The 23610-nt window shown below is 41.4% G+C and overlaps 1 protein-coding gene across 2 annotated transcripts in view; it reads left to right on the top strand.

Annotated features, from left to right (window-relative positions):
- The first annotated feature begins 4756 nt into the window (after nt 1-4756).
- Nucleotides 4757-23610, top strand: part of SLC45A2 (solute carrier family 45 member 2) — a 40903-nt gene continuing 22049 nt past the window's right edge. For both annotated transcript variants that reach the window (XM_037799189.1, XM_037799190.1), the window contains exons 1-2: nt 4757-5249; nt 7777-7953. In XM_037799189.1, coding sequence (XP_037655117.1) covers nt 4865-5249; nt 7777-7953 — 562 coding nt within the window. In that variant the 5' untranslated portion in view covers nt 4757-4864. The remainder of the gene's footprint in view (nt 5250-7776; nt 7954-23610) is intronic.

Raw genomic sequence — 23610 nt, 5'->3', positions numbered from 1 at the left:
CTTCTTTGTCAAACTTCTGTGATTCTGAAATCCAGGACAGTTTTGTACAGAGATCAGGAACTTTGGGGTCAGGAAGGTCTTGGCTTCAAATGTCATCTATTGCAATGTTTTTGACACTGCCTGTGAGGTAACTGGAGCATCCTAAGTGCTCAGTAATTGTTCCCATTGCATTTTGTACATATCCCTGAATGTAGTAATTTGTAATACTGTAGTTTACATAACTCTTCAATTCTTCAACTCTTCACTAGCCCAAATAAGCTCCTAGAGTAGTGGTTCTGAAACTCTAGCCCACAAAAGAATCATCTGGAGAGAATATTAAAACACAGATTCCCGGGCGCCACCCCCCAAGATTCTGATGCAGTGGGTCTAGGCTGGGACCTATGAATGTGTTTTGCTAACAAGCTTCCAAGTGAGTATAATGCTGCAGGTTCAAGGACCACACTTTGAGTAGCACTGTCCTAAAGGATATGAATTAAGTCTTTTTATCTTTGCTACTGAATAATAGGTAGTCAAAAAATGTGTTGAATGGATTGGTAGGGAAAGGCAAAAATCTGTAAATAAACAGGAGGGATAGCTTAGAATACTGATTTCTGTGGTTGACTTTACACAAAATTATTGAATGAGAAATTGGGTTTGTTAGGGTGTGAACTTTTAAAGAATAAATGTATGTAAGCCAGGTAAGTAGCTTTTAATTTGTTATTGGCCCATGCTTTCCTTCTTCCGAAGAGTCCAAGACCCTATACAGGAAGCACTACATTTAGTGATCTTTTGATGAACTGTATATTAAAAATAGGCAAGTGGACAGGTGGAAAGAAAATATGAAGTTTTAAAGAAGATGGAAGAGGAGCAGGCAATTGAAGATGGTAAATTCTGGTGAAAGAGGAATTGTATTCTTAAATACAAAGTTTGGTATACATTTATTTACACTATCTTTTGATACCACAATGCAGGAAGTGATGAGATTCACCAACTATGATAAAAACAAATCACATGGAACAGGGTAACTGTTGCATCCAGGCCTCTTGTCTCTGTGCTCATGTCTGAACAGTTCTAAGCTTTGATAAAATGGTTACATTGCTCTTTATTGTTAGCAAGATATTTTCACCTATATCAAATATGGATGCCTTCAGCTGCAAGTAACAGTATTCAAAACCAGAAGAAAATGTTTGGGCTCGCATACCTATAGTCTAGAGGGAGGGTGGGTTATAGGGTTGACTGGATCCAGTTACTCAGGCCTTGTTTCCCTGCCTCTCTGGCTCTGCCAAATCTCCATCCTCCTTGCATTTGCTTTATCTTCAGGCTAGTAGCAAGTTCTGGATCACATATCCACACACAATGACTTCCAAACAAAGACAGGGTCTCAGAAGCACTCAGCAAACCTTGTCTTGTGTCTCCTTGGACTGTTAGTCATTGCTACACCAGTCTTTGGCAAGGAAGGCAGGATTACCATAGACAAAGCAAGTCGGCTCCTGTTGGCTTTCCTGGGCTCAGCTTCCTCAGAAGCACATGGGCAGTTGAAGGAGGGGTGGGGTGGGTTTCTGAATCCAAGGCAGGTTTCATCAGGATAGAGGTGTGGAGAATGGATGTTGGCTAGGTAGCCAACAATGTCCAGTGCATGCAGTCTCCCAGTAGCTCTTCAACATCACTAGGAGTGGGTGGGGCAAGCATCTCCATTTTATAGATGAAGAAACAGAGGCTCAGAAGGTCCCAAACCTTGTTAGGTCAAGTCTTCCTTAGTGTGTCAGTAATTTTTTCACAGTGCCCCTAGACCAAAAGAAATATCTAACTGTTCCATTTAAATAATTAGGTCCCAATAACTTAACAATTTGATAAGTATTTATGTCTAACAACTTATTTGCTGTTTGGAAAAAAATCAATACACATAAATTGAAAGAAAATAATATTTTTATTTCATTCTTAATCACAATTACTTACTAATGGAATGTGAATACCCGTTGGGCACTGCATAGGTTGTCCAGCCTTGGAATCAGATTGGACACCCCCACTCTCATTTTTTAATCCACATTGATTTTCATATATAGTACTTGATTTTTATCAGAGCAACTCTGGAAAACCCAGCTTCACCAAAACATGAAATTATAGAAAGGATTGTAGTGCAATCTAATGTTGAAAGTGTGAATTAACGACTAGTTCATGTGGTATCTGACAGACATAACGTTTCACAAATTACTTTGAAATTTTTTTTATTAAATTCAGTTTTATTGAGATATATTCACATATCATAAAAATCATCCATGGTATAAAATCAGCTGTTCACAGTACCATCATTTGGTTGTGCATTCATCACCCCAGTCTATTTTTTGAACATTTTCCTTGTGCCAGAAAAAGTAAAAATAAGAATAAAAAATAAAGAAGAACACCCAAATCATCTCCCCCCCCCACCCTGTTTTTCGTTTAGTTTTTGTCCTCATTTATCTACTCATCCATCCATACACTGGATAAAGGGAGTGTGATGCAGAAGGCTTTCACAATCACACTGTCACCCCTTGTAATCTACATTGTTATACAATAGTCTTCAAGAGTCAAGGCTACTGGGTTGCAGTTTGATAGTTCCAGGTATTTACTTCTAGCTATTCCAATACATCAAAACCTATATAGTACATAAAAGTGCCCACCAGAGTGACTTCTCGGCTCCATTTGGTATCTCTCAGCCACTGAAATTTTATTTTGTTTCATTTTGCATCCCTTTTTGGTCAAGAAGATGTTCTCAATCCCACGATATAGGGTCCAGATTCATCCATGGGAGTCATATCCTGTGTTGCCAGGGAGATTTACACCCCTGGGAGTCTGGTCCCACATAGGGAGGTGGGCAGTGAGATCACCCAGCAAAGTGGCTTAGTTAAAGAGAGAGGGCCATATCTGAGCAACAAAGAGTTACTTAAAGGAAGACTCAGGTACAATTATAAGCAGGTTTAGCCTCTCCTTTGCTTACTTGGAAATTTTAAATATCCTGAGATACCCCTCAGACACCTTGTCACACAGTTTGGGAAAAGCAAGTTTGTTTTGCCCAAGGGAATACAGCTAGGAAGAGGCATAACCAGAATGTAAACTTTAATCTGACTACAAGTCTTGTTCTTAAACCGTTTTTAGGCTTTTCCTTTCTCCCTGCAACTCAGTCTTTTCGTGTGAACTTAGGGTCCAGCAAGTAAAGTTATGACCCACTTGAAGTCTTTAAAACAGAGGAAATTTAATACAGAGATTTGCACTGGTAAGGAAAGGGCTGAGAAGCCAAACCAGGGGATAGTGAAGTTATCCAAACAGAAACACCTGTTGGAAACCAAGAACCCTGCTATGGCTGCAGGGTCAATGGGAGAGGTCAGGTTACCGGGCCCAGAGGCCAAGGTTGCCTGTTGGAAGCTGGAGTCACAGTGGAGATGCAGCCACTGCCACAATGCTTCAGGAAGGGGGAAGAGAAGAAGTTGGGGTAGGGAGGGTTGTGGATCCCCTGCCTTCTTTCCTTTTCCCATCCTCCATTCTTCCCAGCAGTGCATCCCAGTGGCCAAATCTACCTAGAAGCCAAAGAGCAAGGGGACAGGGGAATAGACTCCCATGATACAGAGTATATTAGGATTCTCCAGGGAAACAGAACCAACAGGATATATGTATGTAAATATTATAAGATTTATAATAGGAATTGGCTCAAGTGACTGTGGGGATTGGTGAGTCCAAATTCCATAGGGCAGGCCACAGGCTGGGAACTCCAATGAAGGTTTTCGATGAATTCCCCAGAAGATGCTCTCTCACTGAAGTAGAGAGAGAAATTCTTCCTTCCGACTGCTGAAATCATCAGTCTCCCTTTAAGGCCTTCAACAGATTGGATGAGACTTCTCTTATTGCTGCAGATAATCTCCTTGTAATCAGCCATAGATGAAATCAACTGGTTAATGATTTAAATCCACAAAATATCCTCACAGTGACAATCAGGCCAGCACTTTCTTGACCAAACAACTGGACACCGTAACTAGCCAAGCTGACACATGAACTGAACCATCATACACAGCATGGGAGTTGGGGGATGGCAGGAAATGGATTCGAACAAACAGGCAGTTGGCTGGCATGTCAAAATGAGTGTATATATTTTATACATCCAGTATTTCCTTTAGCAAATATTTATTGAGGCCCAGTGGTGCCAGGTATCATGCTAGATGTTAGGGATACAATAATGAGTGAAACAGACCTGATCTCTGCTGGAAAAGAGATCTAAGACTAATTAACATAAGAGATAGAGAATAAACACAGGAATATCTAATTATAAAGTGTTTTAGGTGTCATGAAGGAAAATATCAGAGCTGTGTGAGACTGCTCGTGATTTAGAGGAAGAGTTCATGATCTCCCACCATTGTAAGTCTAGTTGTTTCCCTGCTGTGTGTCTAGAAAGCTTGTTGTCAGGAAGGACAGAATACCTATAAATCTAAAAAGGAGATTTATAAAAAAGATACAGACTCATTTCTGTTTTGACAATGCTTGTGTAATAGGGCTTTATTATTTCAAAATTCTGTGTGTGTGTGAATGTGTGTGTGTGAGAGAGAGAGAGACAGACAGAGACAGAGACAGAGGGAGAGAGAGGAACAGAAAAAGTACAAAGAGAGCGTTCTTTAGGAAAACATTCTAGGGAGCCGGAGGCCTCACAGCAGCTAATCTCTGTCATGCTTTCCAGCGCCCACCCCCTTCTCTCTCATCATAACTTGTGATCCTGGAGACAGGAAAGAATGTGAGCCCTTCCCCCTGCCTGCCCATCCCTGTTGGCTGCTCAGCCAGGCTTCATGGGAAATCCAGCTTGGAGCACAAACCGAGGACTACACAGGAGCTGGTGGCTCAAAAGAAGTTTCCTCATCCAGTGGCCATGGGTGGCAACAGTGGACAAACTGGAGTTCACACCTATAAATCCCTCCCTGAGGATGAACCATTTGGCTCTGTGGAACTGCCTAAAAGACCCAGGGGCAGACTCATCATGCACAGCCTGGCCATGTTTGGCCGGGAGTTTTGCTATGCAGTGGAAGCAGCTTACGTGACCCCAGTCTTGCTCAGCGTGGGCCTGCCCAAGAGCCTGTACAGCGTGGTGTGGCTCCTCAGTCCCATCCTGGGATTCCTGCTGCAACCCGTGGTTGGATCGGCCAGCGACCACTGCCGGTCCAGGTGGGGCCGGCGGAGACCCTACATCCTCACTCTGAGCATCATGATGCTCTTGGGCATGGCCCTCTACCTCAACGGAGATGCTGCTCTATCAGGTATGTGGACGCACACGCCAGACAGGCAGGGAGAAATGTCCTGTTAAGCAACGCAATAGGAGAACGTGAATTTCCCTATCTGACACTGATCTCTTCCAGGTTACAATGAACTTCCACCTTTGAGTGAATCCAATTCTGTGACTGGGGAACCTTTGCTTTTAGAAATGTCAGAATGTATTGTCTTTTATTGTTGGGGGGATTTTAAAATAGAATTAAATTTTTATCCATTTTATCAAATTAAATATTTAAGTCAGTTGAGTTTTGTCTTGAGCCCTTTTTGCCCTGTTTAATACTTTGTTGACTTGACTAGCTGTCAAATGGCTCCATAAATATTTGTGATGAATCACCTGTATGTCCAAATAAGACTTAATTCTGAGCGTAGCTTTGTGTAGAGTCTTTTAACGGTGCATGCCAGCAGCCTGTCAGCTCAAGGGGACATTTTTGCATTGCAAATTCTGGACAATCACAAACCTCAATGGTGAGCACATTTTTCCAGCCATTAATCGGTAACTGGTAGTTTAATAAATAAAAAGTTGCATTGAAAAAAGCATTATTAAAAATAACACACATTTTTAGACTTTAATTCTCAAGCTAGCAGAATAGTTGATTATGAGGCAGGATAGTTATTTATCATTTGTAAATATTGAAAAGACAGCATCAATACATGAATGTAAGGTATTTCTGGAAAAATTCATCCCCCAAAAAAGAGAACCAAAATAAACCTGATAAGAGCAGTTGCATCTAGGACTGGATGTAAGAAATGGAAGGTAGTCTAATTTTTTTACTTATTTTCGTACTGTAATTTTTTTTAACACGTGTGGATATATCCCACATTATTCTTCAGTTAAAAAAATAAACTGAAAGCAAGGGAAACAATTTTTCTTTCTAGGAGATTGGGCAAATGAATTGTGGCATGTCCATAGAATGAGTATTACTTAGCTGTTAAAAATGGTGAGGTAGCTCTTCCTTCACTGAAATGACAAGACATGAAGAAAGTTGTTTATAGAGGAGCGTGTGCAACATGATCCCCCTCATAGGTGAGTCGCAGGGTGGTCTCTTACCTGCAGCATCAGCATCCCCTAGGGGCTTGGTAGAGATGCACATTTGAGGCTCCACATCAGACCAACTGGATGAGAATCTTGGAGGGCAGGGCTCAGGAATCTGTTTTTTAACAAGTCCTCCAGGTGATGTTTAAGCACGTCAAAGTTTGAGAAGCTTGGCTTTGGCTTCCAGGTTCAATCGTACAACTCTATCTGAATGTATATGCATCCGTAATGGGATGTTTGAAAAGAGAGTCATCACTGGCCCTGGAATTTGAAGCATTTCCCCCCCAGTTTCTCCCTATCTTGGAATTGTTTACAATAAGCGTACAGAATTTTTAAAAGTTTACTGAGACACAATTCACATATGATGCAATCTGCCCTTTTAAAGTGTACAGTTCATCAGTCTTTAGGATATCCACAATGTTGTGCAACCATCACCACAATCTAATTTTAGGGCATTTTCATCACCCTGAAAAGAAACCTCAAAACCATTAGCACTCACTCCCCATTCCCTTCCCCCACCACTCCTAGGTAACCACTAATGTTGCCTGTTTAGGATGTTGGCACACTTAATTAATTAAGTTTTAAAATTATTGTAGTCACATATATACAACATAAAATTTGCAGTTTTAACCATTTTTAAGTGTCCAATCAGTGGCATTAATTACATTTGCAATATCATGCAACCACTACCATGATCCATTACCAAACTTTTCCATCACCCCAAAGAGAAACTCTGTACCCATTAAGTAATAATTTCCAATTCCCAGCTCTCCCACCAGCCCCTGGCAACTTCTCATCTACTTACTTTCTTATGAATTTACTTATTTTAGATAATTCATATAAGTGGAATCATACATTATTTATCCTTTTGTGTGCAGCTTCTTTTCCATAACAGTGTTTTCAAGGTTCATCCATGTAGAGGCATGTCTCAGAACTTCATTCCTTTTTATGGCTGAATGCTATTCCATCATAGAGATATGCCACTTTTTGTTATCCATTCTTCTCTTGATGGACGCTTGTGTTGTTTCTACCTTTTAGGTATTGTGAATAATATACATAATTTTTTTGGGGGGGAGGTTACTGTATGTTTATTGAGAAAGAGAGACTTCTCTTCTGTACAGTATAACATTTTTACAAAAATCAATGATTTAGAAATAGGTAGCTGAAATGAAATGTGCAACTTCACTTTCCGTTTGTTGGAAAGCCTGCTGGGCTTGTTTTGAAATCTTCATACATGTTTGATATACATTCCGGGGGTAAAAAATTATATTGACTTTGCACATTGGGACATGCAACAAAGATCTTTTGGAACATACATAACTTTTTAAACCAGAAAAGTAATAAAGGCATTTTTATTTGGAAAAACAAAACACAATGAAACCAAAGGGAGAGGACTTGGATGACAGCAATTTTGGTGGTAATAAAAAATGCAGATCATTGTAAAGCAGAATTTAGAAGAGCAATTTTTATTTCTCTTCTAGCTTTGATTGCAGACCCCAGGAAGAGGATGATTTGGGCCATTAGCATCACTATGATGGGTGTGGTTCTCTTTGATTTTGCTGCTGACTTCGTTGATGGGCCCATCAAAGCCTACTTATTTGATGTCTGCTCCCATCAGGACAAGGAAAGGGGCCTCCACTACCACGCCCTCCTCACAGGTAGGGAATATTTAGAATGTCTCTCCTTCAGCTCCCCAAACACAGATGCTTCTGCTCAGGGTCCCTGCACAGTGATTATTTTGAATGAATGGATTAGTTGATGGGGTACCACCTTCAGGCGGGCTTCCTCTCCCAGCACATTTCTCCAAAGTCAGCTTGTGATGGGGCTGTTGGGTTTTTGCAAAGGAAGTTTTACTTAAGAGCTTTCTGAAGAACCATTTGTGAAGACATTTACAATTGCCTTTTACACTTGCCTTTTTGTTTAGAGCTGTAGGTCTCAAATGACAGGATGTAGCATCAGCTTTACCATAGGAGTTTGTTACAAATGCAATTTTTCTGGCCCCATCCTCCAGTTATTCTGATTCAATGGGTATGGAGTAAGACTGAGAAATTAGTATTTTTAATAAGGACCTGTTTTATTTTACTAGGCTGCTTAAAGCAGATACCATGAAATGGGTTTGGCTTAAACAATGGGAATTTATTTGTGTACGGAGGTGGGACACATCTTATCTGAAGTAGCCTCATCAAAAGGTCCTACTTAAAATGGGTCCACACCCACAGGAGTGGATTAAATTTACAAACATGTCCTTCTGGGATACACACAGCTTCAAACCACCACAGGATCCTATGTGATTCTGTAGCAGGTGTCCTAAGAACCACACTTGAAAACAAAGAAAACATACATGCCTTACAAGATTCTTAGTTACATAAGAATCCTTAACTGGTTTGAAAAAGACCTCAAAAGGAGGACAGTGCGGGGGTTCTCTTAGTTTCTCGGGGCTGTGGCTGGCTGCCTTTGGTTGATGTTGGGTTATTCATTTACAGCAGTGCTACTAATTTTCAATGTGCATTTATAGAGCATCAGTTAGTACTGTGCTAGGACTGGGGCTTAACATAAGGCATGAGCCTGGCCCATGAGGATTTTTGAGTCCACATGGGAGAGTCCATCACTCCACCTTATTGGATTGTCTTCATAGCTTGGCCAATATATTTCTTTTGTATTTTGGTGTATTCTGTTTGTCTCTTCCCATGGCCAGGTAAATCCCATGAGAGCAGGATCTTGAGTTTTGTTCACAACTATGTCTCCAGAGCTGAAACTGATGCCAGCACATAGAAGTATTGGGTCAATATTTGTTTGAGTAAACATTTGAATGAAAGAATGGAGTTGCATCAGCAGAGAAAGTAGTTCCTCCTTACTTGAGGGAAGGCAGAGTGGCAGGGCTTGAACCCAGTCCATCACTGACTGCTGACCACTGTGTCTCCAGAAGTTTGAAGGTCCATGAGACCTTGAGACTTTTTCCTCACCTCATCCTGCTCTTATCATTTAGCAACCTTCTTCCATCATGTGACTTCCTTTCCCACCATATTTCCCACCTGTGTCTCCTCGCTCACATGCCCCAACCCCACTGGCCTCTTATTGTCACTGAAGCACATCCTCCTGTCTCAGGGTTTGCATGTGCTCCTGCTATATGGAACAGTCTTCCCTAGATACTCCCATGATGTCCTCATCAGTGAGGTCTCTCCTGACCACCTTATCTAAAATAGTACAACCACTGCTCTCTCCCCTTAGCCTGTTTAATGTTTCTTTGGGACATATCATGACCAGACTGACTGACTATCATGAGCTATCTATATCTATCTATCTATCTATCTATCTATCTATCTATCTATCTAATCATCGTCTATCAATCATCCATCTGTCCATCCATCTACCTGTTTACCTACCTATTTGCCATATGTCTGTATCTATCTATGTATTTATCAATCATCATTTATATATCTATCATTTATGTATGTATGTGTGCATTGATTATCTATCAATTGCTTATCTATAAATCTAGCTATATCTATTATCTATCTATGTATCTTTCTATCTTTATTTGCCTGTCTCTCCCATTCTAGAATGTCAGCTCCATGTGAGCAGACTTTTCATTTTGTTCTTTGCTGCGTCCTTAGTTCCAGTAACAGTGTCTATTACATAGTAGGTGCTCAGTAAATTTTGAACAAACATTTGTCAAATACTAGTACCTGCTAACAACATGTATTAGGTATTTTAACTTACGTTATCTCAGTCCTGGCAATGGCCATGTGGAGTGGCATGATTCCCATTTTTCAGGTTAAAATTAGGCAGTGGTATGCTGGAGCTGGCTGATACTGGCTTGTGAGAATCAACTGTTAAATTTTTAGAAATTCAGTTTGCAGGTTGATATTACATTGGAGCTTGAAATTGGCTATGATGGGAAAAATCAGCCAAAACTACAAACCACTTTTTTTTTTTTCTGGAGAGCCAGAAAATGTTAAACATTTACCTGCAGCCTACTGCTTGGAAGGGGTTAACAGATTAAATTACTCACCCATGATCTACAGCTAGCAGGTACAAGAAGAGGTCCCAAGCTTCATTCTCCTAACTTGAACTCCAGAACTCCTGCTTATCAGGATTTACTGAAATTAATTACAACAAAGTCATGGGAGACTTTTGGCTTTTGATCCTGATGCCTGGAGAATTTTATTGCTCTAAAGGACTTGGGACAACGTGGTCACCACACCGCAGTGTGGTCAAACCATCTCTGCTTTTTTGCCTCTGACATTAGAAGGATAGGCTTATTAAAAACTGTGTTTTGGAAGTTTTTCCAAGGCTGACACATGATAGTATTTCTACCAGTTTGAGAAAATATATCCATTTTTAGTTTTTCTGTTGATATTAGCATAGGGTTTGGTCTCAGCAAACCATCAGTGATACCCATACAATTTTGACATCACCATGGTTCGGACCCTTAGTGATTATCCCTTAATGTGGTTAGTCTCTAGTTTTGTCCCACTCCAATTGAACCAACACACAGCTGCCACATTCATATCCTAAACTGACTGGGGCACTCCCATGCTTGGTGGCTGCAGTGGCTCCCCATTTGCTTCCTGAATACTGAACAAATTTCTCGACAATGTTCAAAGCTCCCCACAATCTGTTCCCATCCTACTTTTTAAGCTTTACTTCCCATTACTTCCTCCACATTCTCTGAACTCTGAGCAGTTTCCCAATATATTCCCAGGAGCAAAGGCCAGGTTCATTTTTCTCTATAGATTCCCTGTACCTCTAAGGCCACCTGACATACAATATGAATTCAATAAATATTAACGGAGCAAGCAAAGGAACCTGCCCTTTCCTCTCCAGCTTCTAGGTCTTTGTTGGCACTGAAATTCCCTTTCCTCTTTTCTGCTTGTCAAAATCAAAGCTGCCTTGAAAACTTTCACCTATTCCTTAGGGAGAAGGCTGTATTACAGGTATACTAAATTTCTAACTTGGTCAGGGACTCCATCCACAAAATAATCATAGCACAGAGCTATCAAGCAGATGAATATAAAGGTGTTAGTGGGGGAAATAACTGCAACAGGAAGAGACAGTTGAGTCACACAGTTCACACACACACCCTGAGTTTGCATCTCTCCTTGAGACCTTTTCACTTTTACCCTTGTTGCCACTGAGCCCAGCTCCTTAGGGTTGGGGAAGACGTGGAGGGAGCACACCCACTCTTCTTTCTACACCTTCTCCCCCAGCTCCATTCCTTCTCCATCTTAGCTTATTGGAGACAATCTAGAATTTTCAAATGTATCTTATTTTAAAGCTATTGGTAACCAAAAGGGAAATAAGCAGCAAATACACATGAGATCTTTTTATGTACATAAGAGCAACTAAAGAACCTCCATATTGGGCTCAGATCTAGAGCTTCCACTGGTAATATCCCTTTTAAGGTCTTCTACAATTCTGGCAGTCCCTGTCCTTGGAGAGAGGAGCAAAGAAGTTTCCAGCCACACATCAGGTTATGTGACAATTGGTGGCAAGGGTAAATCAGGCCTACCACCCTGAGGAAACCCTTTCACTACCTTCCAGTTTAAATGAACAGTCCAATCACAAAGAGACATTTTCTTATAATCTCTGTCTTGGTCCTCATCATTTTATACCTTCCATTTTAGTTATTTATATACATTTCTTGTCTCTCTCATTGCACCATAAATTTCTCTAAGGGAGGGACTACTCAGGGAAAACATTTGTGACTCCTAAACCTCTCTAATTGTCACATAGAAACCCCAGGCCAACTTCCCCAACACCTTATCCTCTCCCCTAACATCACGTGGCCAAATATGTAGGGAATGTATCCATCAGGAAGATGTTTGGTTGCATAGAGGTTTACTTTCTTCGTATAACAAGAAGTCGGAGTAGGTGTCTGTTGGCTTTCAGTCAGCAGCTAAATGTCAGAGAAGGCAATTTTATGTTCCTTTGATTGCTTCATCTATATGTTGCCTCCTGGATACAAGATGGCTGCCAGAGATCCATATATCATGTTTATTTCAAGGCAGGAGGAAGGGGGAGGAGGAATGAGGAAGAAGGAAGGAGGAAGAGGAAAAGGCCTCACTAGCAAACTCTGTCTCTTTTAACAAGAAAGCAAGAACTTTCCTAGAAAACCCCACAGACTTCTGTTTGTTTTCCATGGACAGAATTAGGTGACATGTTCACTAGTGGCCCAATTCCATTTATTAGTTAATAATTAAGAAGGAATTCAATTTAAAATTTATATTCCTGTTCACGTTTTTACTAGGTCTGCACATTTATGTGTTGTTTGTGCTTTCCCTTGAATTATAATTAACTGTATAATTTATCTCTCCTACAAGATTCATAAACTACCCAAGTGAGGGTTCATCTGCCAATTCCCCATGGCTTCTAACTCATGGCCTTACTGATAGCAGGCACTCAGTAAACATTTCCTGTTGTAAAAGGAGATTCTCACTTTAATGACCCAACTTGCGCCTTCATGCAATTTTACATCAAGTTAAATAAACTTCATGGTCAGTTACATCCACAGATGAATATGTTAATTTAGTTACCTTGCTTTGTCTCAGGACCAAGCTTGAACTCTGACCCTCAGCCAACCATCTCCAGTGGATGCCTTTGGTTGACCAGTGAGAGTGTGAGGAAGGCTCAAAGCAAGTATTCCCCTCTGAAAACAAAAAAGTCAACATCTTCCTGCTGTAGAATAGTACAGTGGAATCTTACCTCGTTTAAGGCTTAGACTCTAAAGTTCCTATATGAGTGATAATCATAGTCTACACTATCCATAAATGTCTCTCAGATCACCTATAAAATGCCTTGTTTTGTACATAGAGACTTGTGGAATAGTGGATATGTGTGAATGTATCTGCAGATTCACATCTCTAATGTTTACTCCTGGGCAAAGGATAAACTAGTGGAATAACAGAATCGCCCATGCTATTTAAACTGTTACTCTTGTCTTTCTAACACTTGCACACACTCTCTCTTTTTCGTCAAAGTGTGAATGGTTGAATTCTTGTGAGTTAAAACATGGGTTTGTGACTCCACCAGAGGGTCCTTGCTATGAATAAGAAACCATATTAAAAGACGGACTGATAAATAGCAAGCAATGCATTATCACTCACCCTACCTTTTTTATACATGCAACCTCCTGAATTTATATGAACTTGGCAAGGAGATGATTCAGCCTTCCACTTGAAACAAGCATTTTCTGACCAAGGCATGTTCAGAGTTGGGACCTGTGCCAGTTTGGATGTATTATGTCCCCCAAAACACCATGTTCTTTAACGCAATCTTGTGGGGGGGGGGCAGATGTATTAGTATTGATTAGGTTGAAATCCTTTGATTGAATGTTTCCATGGAGATGTGACCCACCCAACTGTGGGTAATAACTTTGATAGATTATTTCCATGGAGATATGGACCCTGCTCATTCAGGGTGGTCTTGATTTAATCACTGGAGTCCTATAAAAAAGCTCACAAACAGAAGGATCTCAAAGCAGCTGAGAGTGACATTTTGGAGAGCAGCTAAGAGAGACATTTTTGAGACGGCCGCTGAAAGCAGATTGTTGCTGAAACTTTGGAGATGCTAACCCAGAGTTTACTCTGCAGAAGCTAGGAGAGGACAAACACCCCAAGAGCAATATTTTGAAGAAATGCACAGGAGCTGAGAGAGGAGCTAGAATACATCCTGGGATCAGCAGACACCAGCCATATGACTTCCCAGCTAACAGTTTTTCCAGATGCCATTGGCCTTCCTTTGGTGAAGGTACACTTGTGTTGATGACTTAATTTGGACATTTTCATGGCTTTCAGACTTTAAATTTGCAACCAAATAAGCCCCCTTTATAAAAGCCAATCCATTTCTGGTATTTTGCATAACAGCAGCATTAGCAATCCAGAACAGGGCCCATTTTGATTTTCATCAACAACAAGATATCCCTTATCCAAGGAATCCATTCACTCAATAAATTGAAATTCTTCTTATTTGTTTCAGAGCTGTAATCCAGGGCTAACGATTCCAAATGTTTTGCAAATGCAAGTCAAAGGGTTCATTGCCAAAATATTTCCCAGTGTATATGTGACATTTTGTTTTTTTAAAGAAAAGATCCTCTTGGCTGTCAGTAAGAGGTATTCTTCTAGCTTCTGCTTTTTATATTCAAAGCTCTGTTGGCCCTCCAGCCCTGCTGTCTGGGGGCAGGTTTGGTGGATCCCCACCCCCCAACCTCATCCCCCACCCCTATGCCTGTCCCCATCCTCTCACCTCACAGACCTTCACTACTGCGAGCTGAGTGCATCGGAGGCTGTGGAACCCAGTGAGCTAACAGGCCCATACTCCCCACTAGGAAAGCCCTCCTTTCTGCCAGAATGCTTTTAACCGGGCTTATTTTTGCTAAATTGAACCCAAGACCTTGCTTTCATTAGCAGTGGGCTCTATCCGGCAGCTGGAGGCAGGGCTGAGGCAGGAGGGAACGGCCCTCCCAGTTCAAATCCTGGCTCCTGCACATAATTGCTGAGTGACCTCGGTATTTCTAAACTTTTGCTTCCTCACGGGGTTGTGAATCACGATGCAAAGTTAGTTATTAATATCCTGGCAAATGATCACAGGCCCAGATCAAGAAGCCATTGAAAGGAGGCAACACCAAGCGCTTCTATTTACTTGATTTCCTATAGCCCACGGGACCTGTTTGGTTTATTCACCACAACTTGCGGTGGAGCTGGGGGGACTTGCTGGGTATTCGCCTTTGGAAGGAGATGTTGTCAGGCTCAGCCGCTTTTAACTTTTCTGTTTTTCAGTACTTCAAAGTATGTGCTAGAAGTGCTAACATGTGACAGATGCTCTGATTAGCAAAGAATTAAGGATTAAAAAAAAAGTCTCCAAAATGAAGTTTTTTCATTTTTCGTTGGACCCCTTTAACAGAACCATTACAGAAGGGAAAAGGAGCTGCTTTTCATGTTTGAGGCTATTTTAACCTTTTTACATTCATGAATGATTGCTGGATGAGTGGTTCTGTTTCATCAGCTGGGTTCCTTTTGAAGTTTCTGCCCCTGGTGAACGTTCAAATCTCCTCATTCAGGCAGCTCTGAAAGGACGTCGCCAGGGCAGAGGCCAAGGACACGGGCATTTCAGGTTTTTTGGCGTCACGGGTGACTTAGAGCAAAACACTTCATGCCTCCCACTGCCATTTCCTATCCTTTCAAATACGGCTGGTACAACTCTCAAAGAATCGTGGCATAAAGAGGGAGCCTAAGGGGATTTCTTCCTTGGTCTTTCCTCTGCCAGAAAGCTCTTCCTCCAGATACCAAATTGGCTTGGTTCCCTTCCCTGCGTGGTCACAATCTCTGGTCACACGGCATCTCTTCATCCATGCCTCCACCAGCCCTTCCCTCGCCCCTTACGCTGCTTTCTTTTTCCTCATACTCATCACTACCTGACAGTATATTATTTATTCATTTGTTTATTGCTTATTGGTTGCCTCTCCTACTAACATATATGCTCCTTGAGGGCAGGAGCATTATCTGTTTGGGGCTGTATCACCAGTACTTACAATAGTGCTTGGAATATAGAAGGCATACAGTAAGTATTTATGGAATAATTATTCTATTTTAGCATCATCATTTTACCTTTGAGGAAGCTGTGTTGTCAGAAGGTGACATGATTAAACAAAGTTCACACGGCTGGTTAGTGCTAGACTAGGAGCAAAAAAATCAACCAGCCAGCCAACGAACCAAAGGCTTAGTTCATGTCTTTAGTCTGGATTCCCCTAAAAATAGTCCCAGAGGAGGTTTGTGTGCAGGTAGTTTATTTGGGAAGGATTCTAGAGAGCATGAGTAAGGAGATGGGGAGTAGACCAGGGAAGTGGGGAAAGTCACTACAAGAAGCATTGCAGAGTTGGCCTTCGCTCTAGGTAGGTTCACCTAGAGCCTTACGAAATACATCTCAGAGCTCTCCTTCTTGGGGGGATGCAGGGAAGAAGATTAATCCATGGGCTCCAGTCTCCACTGGCCTAATGCACCACACAAAGCTGGCCAGTGCCTGTTTGGAACTGGGCAATGCAGCAGCTGCTGGAGCAAAAGGAGAAAAAGGGGGAGAGGATTTGCAGTGGTGCACAGGGTTTTCTGATTCAGTTCATGACTTTTAATCCTGGGTTTTTTCACTCTGGTATACATCCTACATACTCCTTGTTACCCCTAGGAGGAATTAAAGCAGTTTGCAGCGTACTTAGCCATTTACCTTACAGTGCAATGAGCAGTTGCAATTTAGAATTAAAAATATTAATCCTATAGACTTAAAGAAAACCCAAGGTAGCAACAAATGACCCCAGAACCAAGCCAACTAAGGACTTAACTTTGCATTCATTATTTCTAATCCTTAAGCAAAACCAGAAACAAAAGGCAGATTTTTGCCTGTGTGTGCCATGTCAGAAAATGGGAAGTTTTAAGAAACTTATCTGAACTAGGGTAGCAATAATCATTAATATGCTCAAATTGAAAAAAATTGCTTTGGGGAAAATTATGGGGTAATTAGATGAATGCTCTTGTGTGAACCATTATTGCATTAGACACATTAGCACATTAGCAGCTGCAGTCTCGTGCATAAGCTGTTTCTGGCAAACACACTCCCCAAATTCTCCACTTCCATTTACTTAAGATAAGGAGAAAGATCGCAATTGCGTTGCTTTACTATAAATTTACTAGACTGTGGCAGAGCTAATACTCAGTAATGGAAAATGTTGGATGAATCTTTTTGTTTAAAATGAGTGTGAATCCCAAACCGCAAGCTTAACTGAATCACTTCCATTTTGAGCCCTTTGCCCCAGGACGGTGAAAACTTAGTTCAGAATGCTTTCTCTCCCCTTTCCCCCAGGGTTGCCTCTAAGTTCTGGGGGACTAAATGTGCAAAGGCTGTTGGGGGGAGGAGGAGCATCTGGTTTTTAATGTCATCTTTTCACACAGGTGTTTACTGGCATTCCTGCTGTCCCATGGAATGCTGGCGGTCAGGCTGAGCTGGTGACAGCTGAGCCACCTCTCATTCCCATCTGCAAGACCCCTTTAGGACCAAGGGTTCTCAGCTCCCTCCCATGGCCTACCAGCATGATGGGAACTCTGTGGACTCCAATGTCTCAGAGCTTTGGTTTCCCTGTCTCCAAACTAGAGGCAAAAATAGTATCTTCCTAAAAGGGTTGTTGTGAGGATGTCAAGTACTTAGACTACAGCGTGGACCACAGTAAGTACATCTTCTAGACATGCCACACAATCGTTTTTCCCTTGAGGTTTTACCACCCAGGAAATGAGGCACTAGTCCCCTCTGCTCTTGGATCCCACAAGCCATCTGGGGCAGGGGAATGATTTGTTCCCCACTCCCACCCCCTCCAACCCCAGCTAGACCCAAGGAGCAGAACCATCACTGCCTTTAAGATTCACCAACATGTGTGTACCCATCGTGAATGCTCTGCCTAGTCCAGGATGCCTTATTCTTAAACCACATTTCCTACCTAATCTACTGTCCTATGCCTTTGGAGCCTAAGAGCCCTTGAAATTCAGAAGCAAGGAAAGCATTCTTATTTCTCTGCTATCTGCTGTCATGTCCTTTCTCAAAAGCAATGAGGCCAAGCTTGAATGTGAAGGGAGGGCCCAGTGGGGCAAGGAAATACCAGGGGTTATAGTAGGTGGATGGAAAGAGTGGTTAATATTTTAAACATTATCTCAGAGTATTTTCAGAGAAAAGTTGCTTTATAAATCTAAAGAAATATCAGGCCCTCTTGTGTCTTCCCTCTTTGGCCAGAGAACATGTGTCATTCTGATTGATTTTCCAGATCCGCTCAGCCTCCAAGCAGGCAGGGGCCACATTTTTCTTGCTCATTCCTGTTTTCTCAGTGCCTAGCTGAGTTCCTAGTGATGGTAGATGTTCCATCAATGTCTATTGATAAACGGGGTCACGGTCACACAGATGTACCCAGTAGCTGGTTCCTAGGTTAACTCTCCAGGGTTGAGTATATATGTGTTGGGAGTAGGTTGGAACCATGCATCTAATCTGACACACTCATTTCTATTTTTTTGACACACAGAAAATAACCTGACCTACCCTCTCTTGAACCTCATGAACAGTTAGGGAAACTTTAGTCTCCTCCTTCTGAGATAAAGTTACCACCAGCACAGTTATATTTCTTGACTTGAGGTGTGTCACCATCAATGTTGAAACTGTTAAGCCACAGCCCTGATGCAGAGAGACAATTAATTGTAGGCACTTAGTAGGTCTAACTTAGGAGATACACTCCTTTTCGATTCCTTGATCCTGAAAGTCCCCCAATTCCCCCACTTTACCTACTATACCTGCGGACTAAAGTTAAAAAAGAAAACATTTATATATGTGTGGACTTCTTCCAGGACAAAGCTTTGTTCGTGTTGTATCATTAGTTATGAAGTATAACATCTGTCAGCCAAACACATTCAGTCTCACGAGGCTGGCTCTGGGCTGAGTTTGTTTGCAAGCAAGAGCTGGCTCCAGAAGGAAGGAGCCAGCTGGACCACCTGTCAGCCCTTCTTTGTTAAAGCTTGTTATCTGACGTGGCAGCAGATGTCCTTTGGCTGCTCCAGCTTTTGGCTTGTCCAATAGTTTGGTGATTGATTCCAGGAGTCCCAATGTGGCTGATCTCCGCAGTAGAGATAAATGCAGTCTGGATGTAGAGATGGAAAGGCAGTAAAAAGGTAAAAGCCTTTGTTGCAGCTAAGATGACTAGGCTTTGCTTAGATGGTTATGTTTGAAGATAAGATCCTTGGTTTAAGTAGAGGAAGCAGAAAGGAAAGACCCCCATGCGTTCCTACAGCCTTCTACTGATCCTCGTTATATCTGAAGGTGTGAATAAATTGAGTCTAAATGTTTTCTCCCATTGTTTTTCTCCTTCCCTCTTTTTTATTAATTGGAAAAAAATAATAGGTAATTGGAAAGTAAAGGTAACTGGAAGTGCTTTAAAGAAAATTAAAGCAGATAAAGAGAAAAAACGAGGAATGAGGGAAGAAAGGAAGAGCTAGTTTTACATAGAGTGGTCAGAAAGTGGTAACAAAGCACAGTCTTGAATAAAATAAGGTAAAGGAGTGATTTGGGAGGTGATGGGGGAAACCTCTCCAGGCAAAAGAACAGGAAGGAAAGGCCCCAAAGTAAAAGTCTTCCAGACTATTGAGGAAGAGCCAAAGACTGGAGTGGGGAGGCAGAATGAGCTTGGGGAAGCGTGATGGTAGATGACACAGAGAAGTGGGACATGCCATTGTTTCAAAATACTGCTTATTAGAATAATTTCCCCAAATGGCTCAGTATGTCTTCTTGCCTCATTCTGTTGTAACTAGCAGCTACATCCCACAGTAACTTAGGGACACACAAAGCAGCTTCTCCTGTTTTTCTCCCCTTTCTAAAGAAGAGGCTACTGGAAATTCTCAAAGTTACTCATCAGGGTAACTTCTCTACCAGGATACAAAATCGTAGCACAGATCATACAGCCCTAGTAATTTTTGAAAATTAACCTTAATATTTCAGGACAGCAAATCATCATGTTTTATCTGTGGATTGTTAGCCAAATATCCTTTGACAACAAAGTTCCATTCCTCAAGAAGTGAATTAACAGTGGAGGAGACTTGTTAGAAATTACTCTGTTACCTGGGCACCTAAAAAGGGGCATTTTGATCGGAAGCAGCACTGGGGTCACTGGGGAGCTTAAAAGGAAGGATGAATCTCAGGCCAACCCTAGACCTTCAGGGTCAGAACCTACATTAGAACATACATTTTAACAGGACACCTAGGTGAAGTACTGCTACTGCATGATATTTTAAAACCAGACAGTTACAATATTTACTGTGTCCAAGTTTGAGGTACGTTTCTCTTTCACAGCACTTATAGCAGTGACTTTTTAGATATAATCTTAAAACCATAAGCAAGCAGGAAATTGTAAAGCAGCCTTAAAATGTAACCTTCAAAGCTGGAAGCAGGCTATAATGGAAGCTCTTATTCTCACAAAGGAGCAATATGTAATGTAAAGTCTGCACCCAGATTTGAATAAGCTTTAATCTATGGTCCCCACACCTCCCAGACAGGAATAAAACATTTTCATCTGTCTCCCTAGACACCTGGAGGCACCTTTCACAGGTGTCACCTAGTTCCTGAAGGAAAGAGAAAATAACTAAATTAATGAAATTATCCAGACCTGTTACTTGTTAAGTAAGATGATTACCTCTTTTTGTCTCTGATGGATATAAAAGCCAACTGAAAAATCACTTGGAGGAGGCTGATTTGGGAAATCTTCCCCTGTCCTCCCACTGGTGTAAATAACCCTCTTTTCCTTCTCAGCCTGGTTTGGTGTGACTTCTATTGGCCGTGCTGAGTGATGAACCCAGATTTGGGGAGTGCCCCTTCTACACACTTGCCACACACCACAGAAGGGTCAGTGGAACACCCAGGTCTTCAGTCCATGAATGATCCACCAGTTCCAATCACTGGGCCTAGAATGGCTAAGTCCTTTTGGCCAGTACCAGGCAGATGTCAGTGTGGTAGTCTTCTTCACCTGCTTCCTGGATAGGCTTCTGAATTAGGATTTCTGTAGGGAGTCAAAAGGATACTTTAGTTTTGACCCTGATTTTGCCACTGTATGTGCTGGTGCTTTCCATGTATTATCATGTTGACCCTCAGTAAGCTCAGATGAGGAGGCATCATCACCCTCATTTCCCAGGAGAGAATTGTTCAAGATCACATAACTAAAAGCACATAAGTGGGACTCAACAAAGATATGGTTCCATATCCCTTCTTTCCATGCTGTCTCCCATCCCTGAGCCACTATAGCCCTTAGCTTTCTTATCTAATTCAATCGGATGAACTCCAAACAGGCTTCTACTTCCAAGATCATTTTTGGTTGTATAGTGAACTCCTATGAAGGTCATTGCTAATTAGGAGAAATCCTATAATAATTATTAATAATCAACATCATCTTGATATCATTAACTAAACACCAGTAATTTATTTTTCAGAGCTCCTTACAGTCTTCAAGCTCCCAGCTTACAGTTCTAGCCTATCATTTATTACATTTTTTAGGAAATATCTCCTTAGTCTCTGCCTCTCCCACTTGGAACCTTCTTATGGGAAGGAGGGGGTGGGATGCTGTGTTTCATGTATGTTTATATAACAGAGGCTACTAGAGTTTTTTGCATATATTTAGTGCTCAAAAAATGTTTATTGAATTAAATTACATCGGTAGACACACAACTGAACTAAGAAACCCTCCAATTGTAGGAATCATTCATATCAATATCTAATATAAATCTCCAAACAAAAACACCATTCCATTGTGCCATGTAGGATTCATTTCACATACCAATTCTTTTTTAATGGACAGGGGACTTTTGTTTTACATTTCCCTAATGAGTCACTCAGGGATGCTCAGTGGAACAGTAAATTTTGAAGGAAGCGGGCATGATATGAGAATTGAATGGCAATATGACAAATAACCATTGATTGGGTTATAAACAATAAAAAATATGAATGTGTAAGTTTGTAATTGGGTTAATTTAGGTCAGTGTTTCTCTATTGGGAGAGGGTGCATTTTGCAAAATCTGGGGACATTTTTGGTTATCACATTTGGAGCCAAACATCTTACAGTGCACAGGACAGGTACCCCCTCCCCCAATAAAGAATTATCCAGCCCCAAATGTCTGCAGTGCTGAGGTTGAGAACCCCTGATTTGGATAGACCCTCACATAGTGCTGGGCATTAAAAATTTTTTGCTGGTCAATTGCTTGCCTCAGCACATGACCTCTGACACCCTCAGCATCTCCAGGATTAAATGAAAGAGAGGCATTGTCTAATGACAACACAGAGGCACCACAAGTCCCATAACTGTCTTCTAGTCAGCAATAGAGTGGCAGCTGCCTTAGGGCTCTCCCTTTCCTCAGATCCCCACTACCTACCATCCCAGAATGTCATTAAATCTGTCATTTATCTGTTTATGTATGTGCCCATCACCCAAATCTGGACCATAAAGTCCTTGTTGGCAGAGAATATTTGTCTTCATTGCACCATTGGGAACAATTTTCTGTAATTCTACCACAAGATGCTTTAGCACTCAGGGGATGATGGTAATGCTCTATTTTTGGAATTTCATGATTTGACTGTTGCTTTTCTGTAAATAGTCTATGGTAAATTGCAACTAACTACAATGTGAAGTGACCAGAACTTCTGTTCTCCCACCATTCTGGATAAGTTAGGATTGACGGTATGTTGCATTCAGATTTGTGTTGCTGGGATCAGGGATTAGGTACATTTTGGTGTTTAGAGTTAGAGATAGGGAATTCCTTAAGTTCTATTTTCTTCTCTGATTCCCTTGTTTGTGTGAATGTTGTGCTTATCTTGGGAAATAAAATGGAGACTTCACTCAAACAAGGAAAGAAAAAAAAAAGTTGATCTGTCCAGGTAGATATTTGTGTCTGGTAAGGTATGATAGGAGGATGACACCTGATGGCTTTTGACAGAAGGCTCAGCCGTAGAAAACCTTGTGACATAGGTAGAGGTTTTGTTAGGCTCCATCTCCTTGTTTCTACAAGGTATGCCCCCACTTCAGCCTGGTGTGCTCAAAAGAAGCACTCATTCCTGCCACCTGGAGGAACATTTAAGAAGCACTTAATACTTTACCGCTGAGTGTTGTAATCTGTTGTCCATACAGGGAGAACTTGCTTTTAACACGGGAACTCACAGCAATGAATCATTAATAATGGGATTTCACAACATTGGACCATGAGGGTGGGATTGATTTCAGTATCCCTCAAGATACACCATGTTGAAACATAAGCAGCTAAAATAAGCACCCAGAAGACTTCAGATAGGAGTTCTGTGACATGAAAACTGGATTTTAAAAAATTGATGAACAAGTCCCTTGGGCTTCTAGAAGAGGAAAGAAAACAGATTCCAAGGATATTTGATCTTTACAAGCTTGCACCATCCTAGGAAGCTCATTAACAGATGAACAACAATCCAAATGATTTTATTTTATTGCTGTCAGAAACTGGTTTTCTTTGGGGCTGTTTTAGGTCAAGAATTTCAGTTCAAAAGTAGTGAAGAAAAGCCACAGCATCTCTGATGGTGGCAATATAAACTAAGCACTTACCATGTGTTTGGTGCTATTCCAAGCAAATCATGAGCCGACTAGCAGGTTACTCTCTTATTATCACCCTCACTTTGCAGGTGAGGAGGCCCAAGTCACAGCAAGTAAATGCCAGAGCTAGAACGCAACTCCCCCTGCCTGGCTCCAGGTCTCTCAACCTCTCGCAGCATTACCCATCCCATTGCAACCAGGTTGC

This window comes from Choloepus didactylus, chromosome 11 (assembly GCF_015220235.1).
Source record: "Choloepus didactylus isolate mChoDid1 chromosome 11, mChoDid1.pri, whole genome shotgun sequence".
NCBI lineage: Eukaryota > Metazoa > Chordata > Mammalia > Pilosa > Megalonychidae > Choloepus > Choloepus didactylus.
Note: the sequence above shows the minus strand (reverse complement) of the source record. Positions and strands in the feature narration are given on the sequence as shown.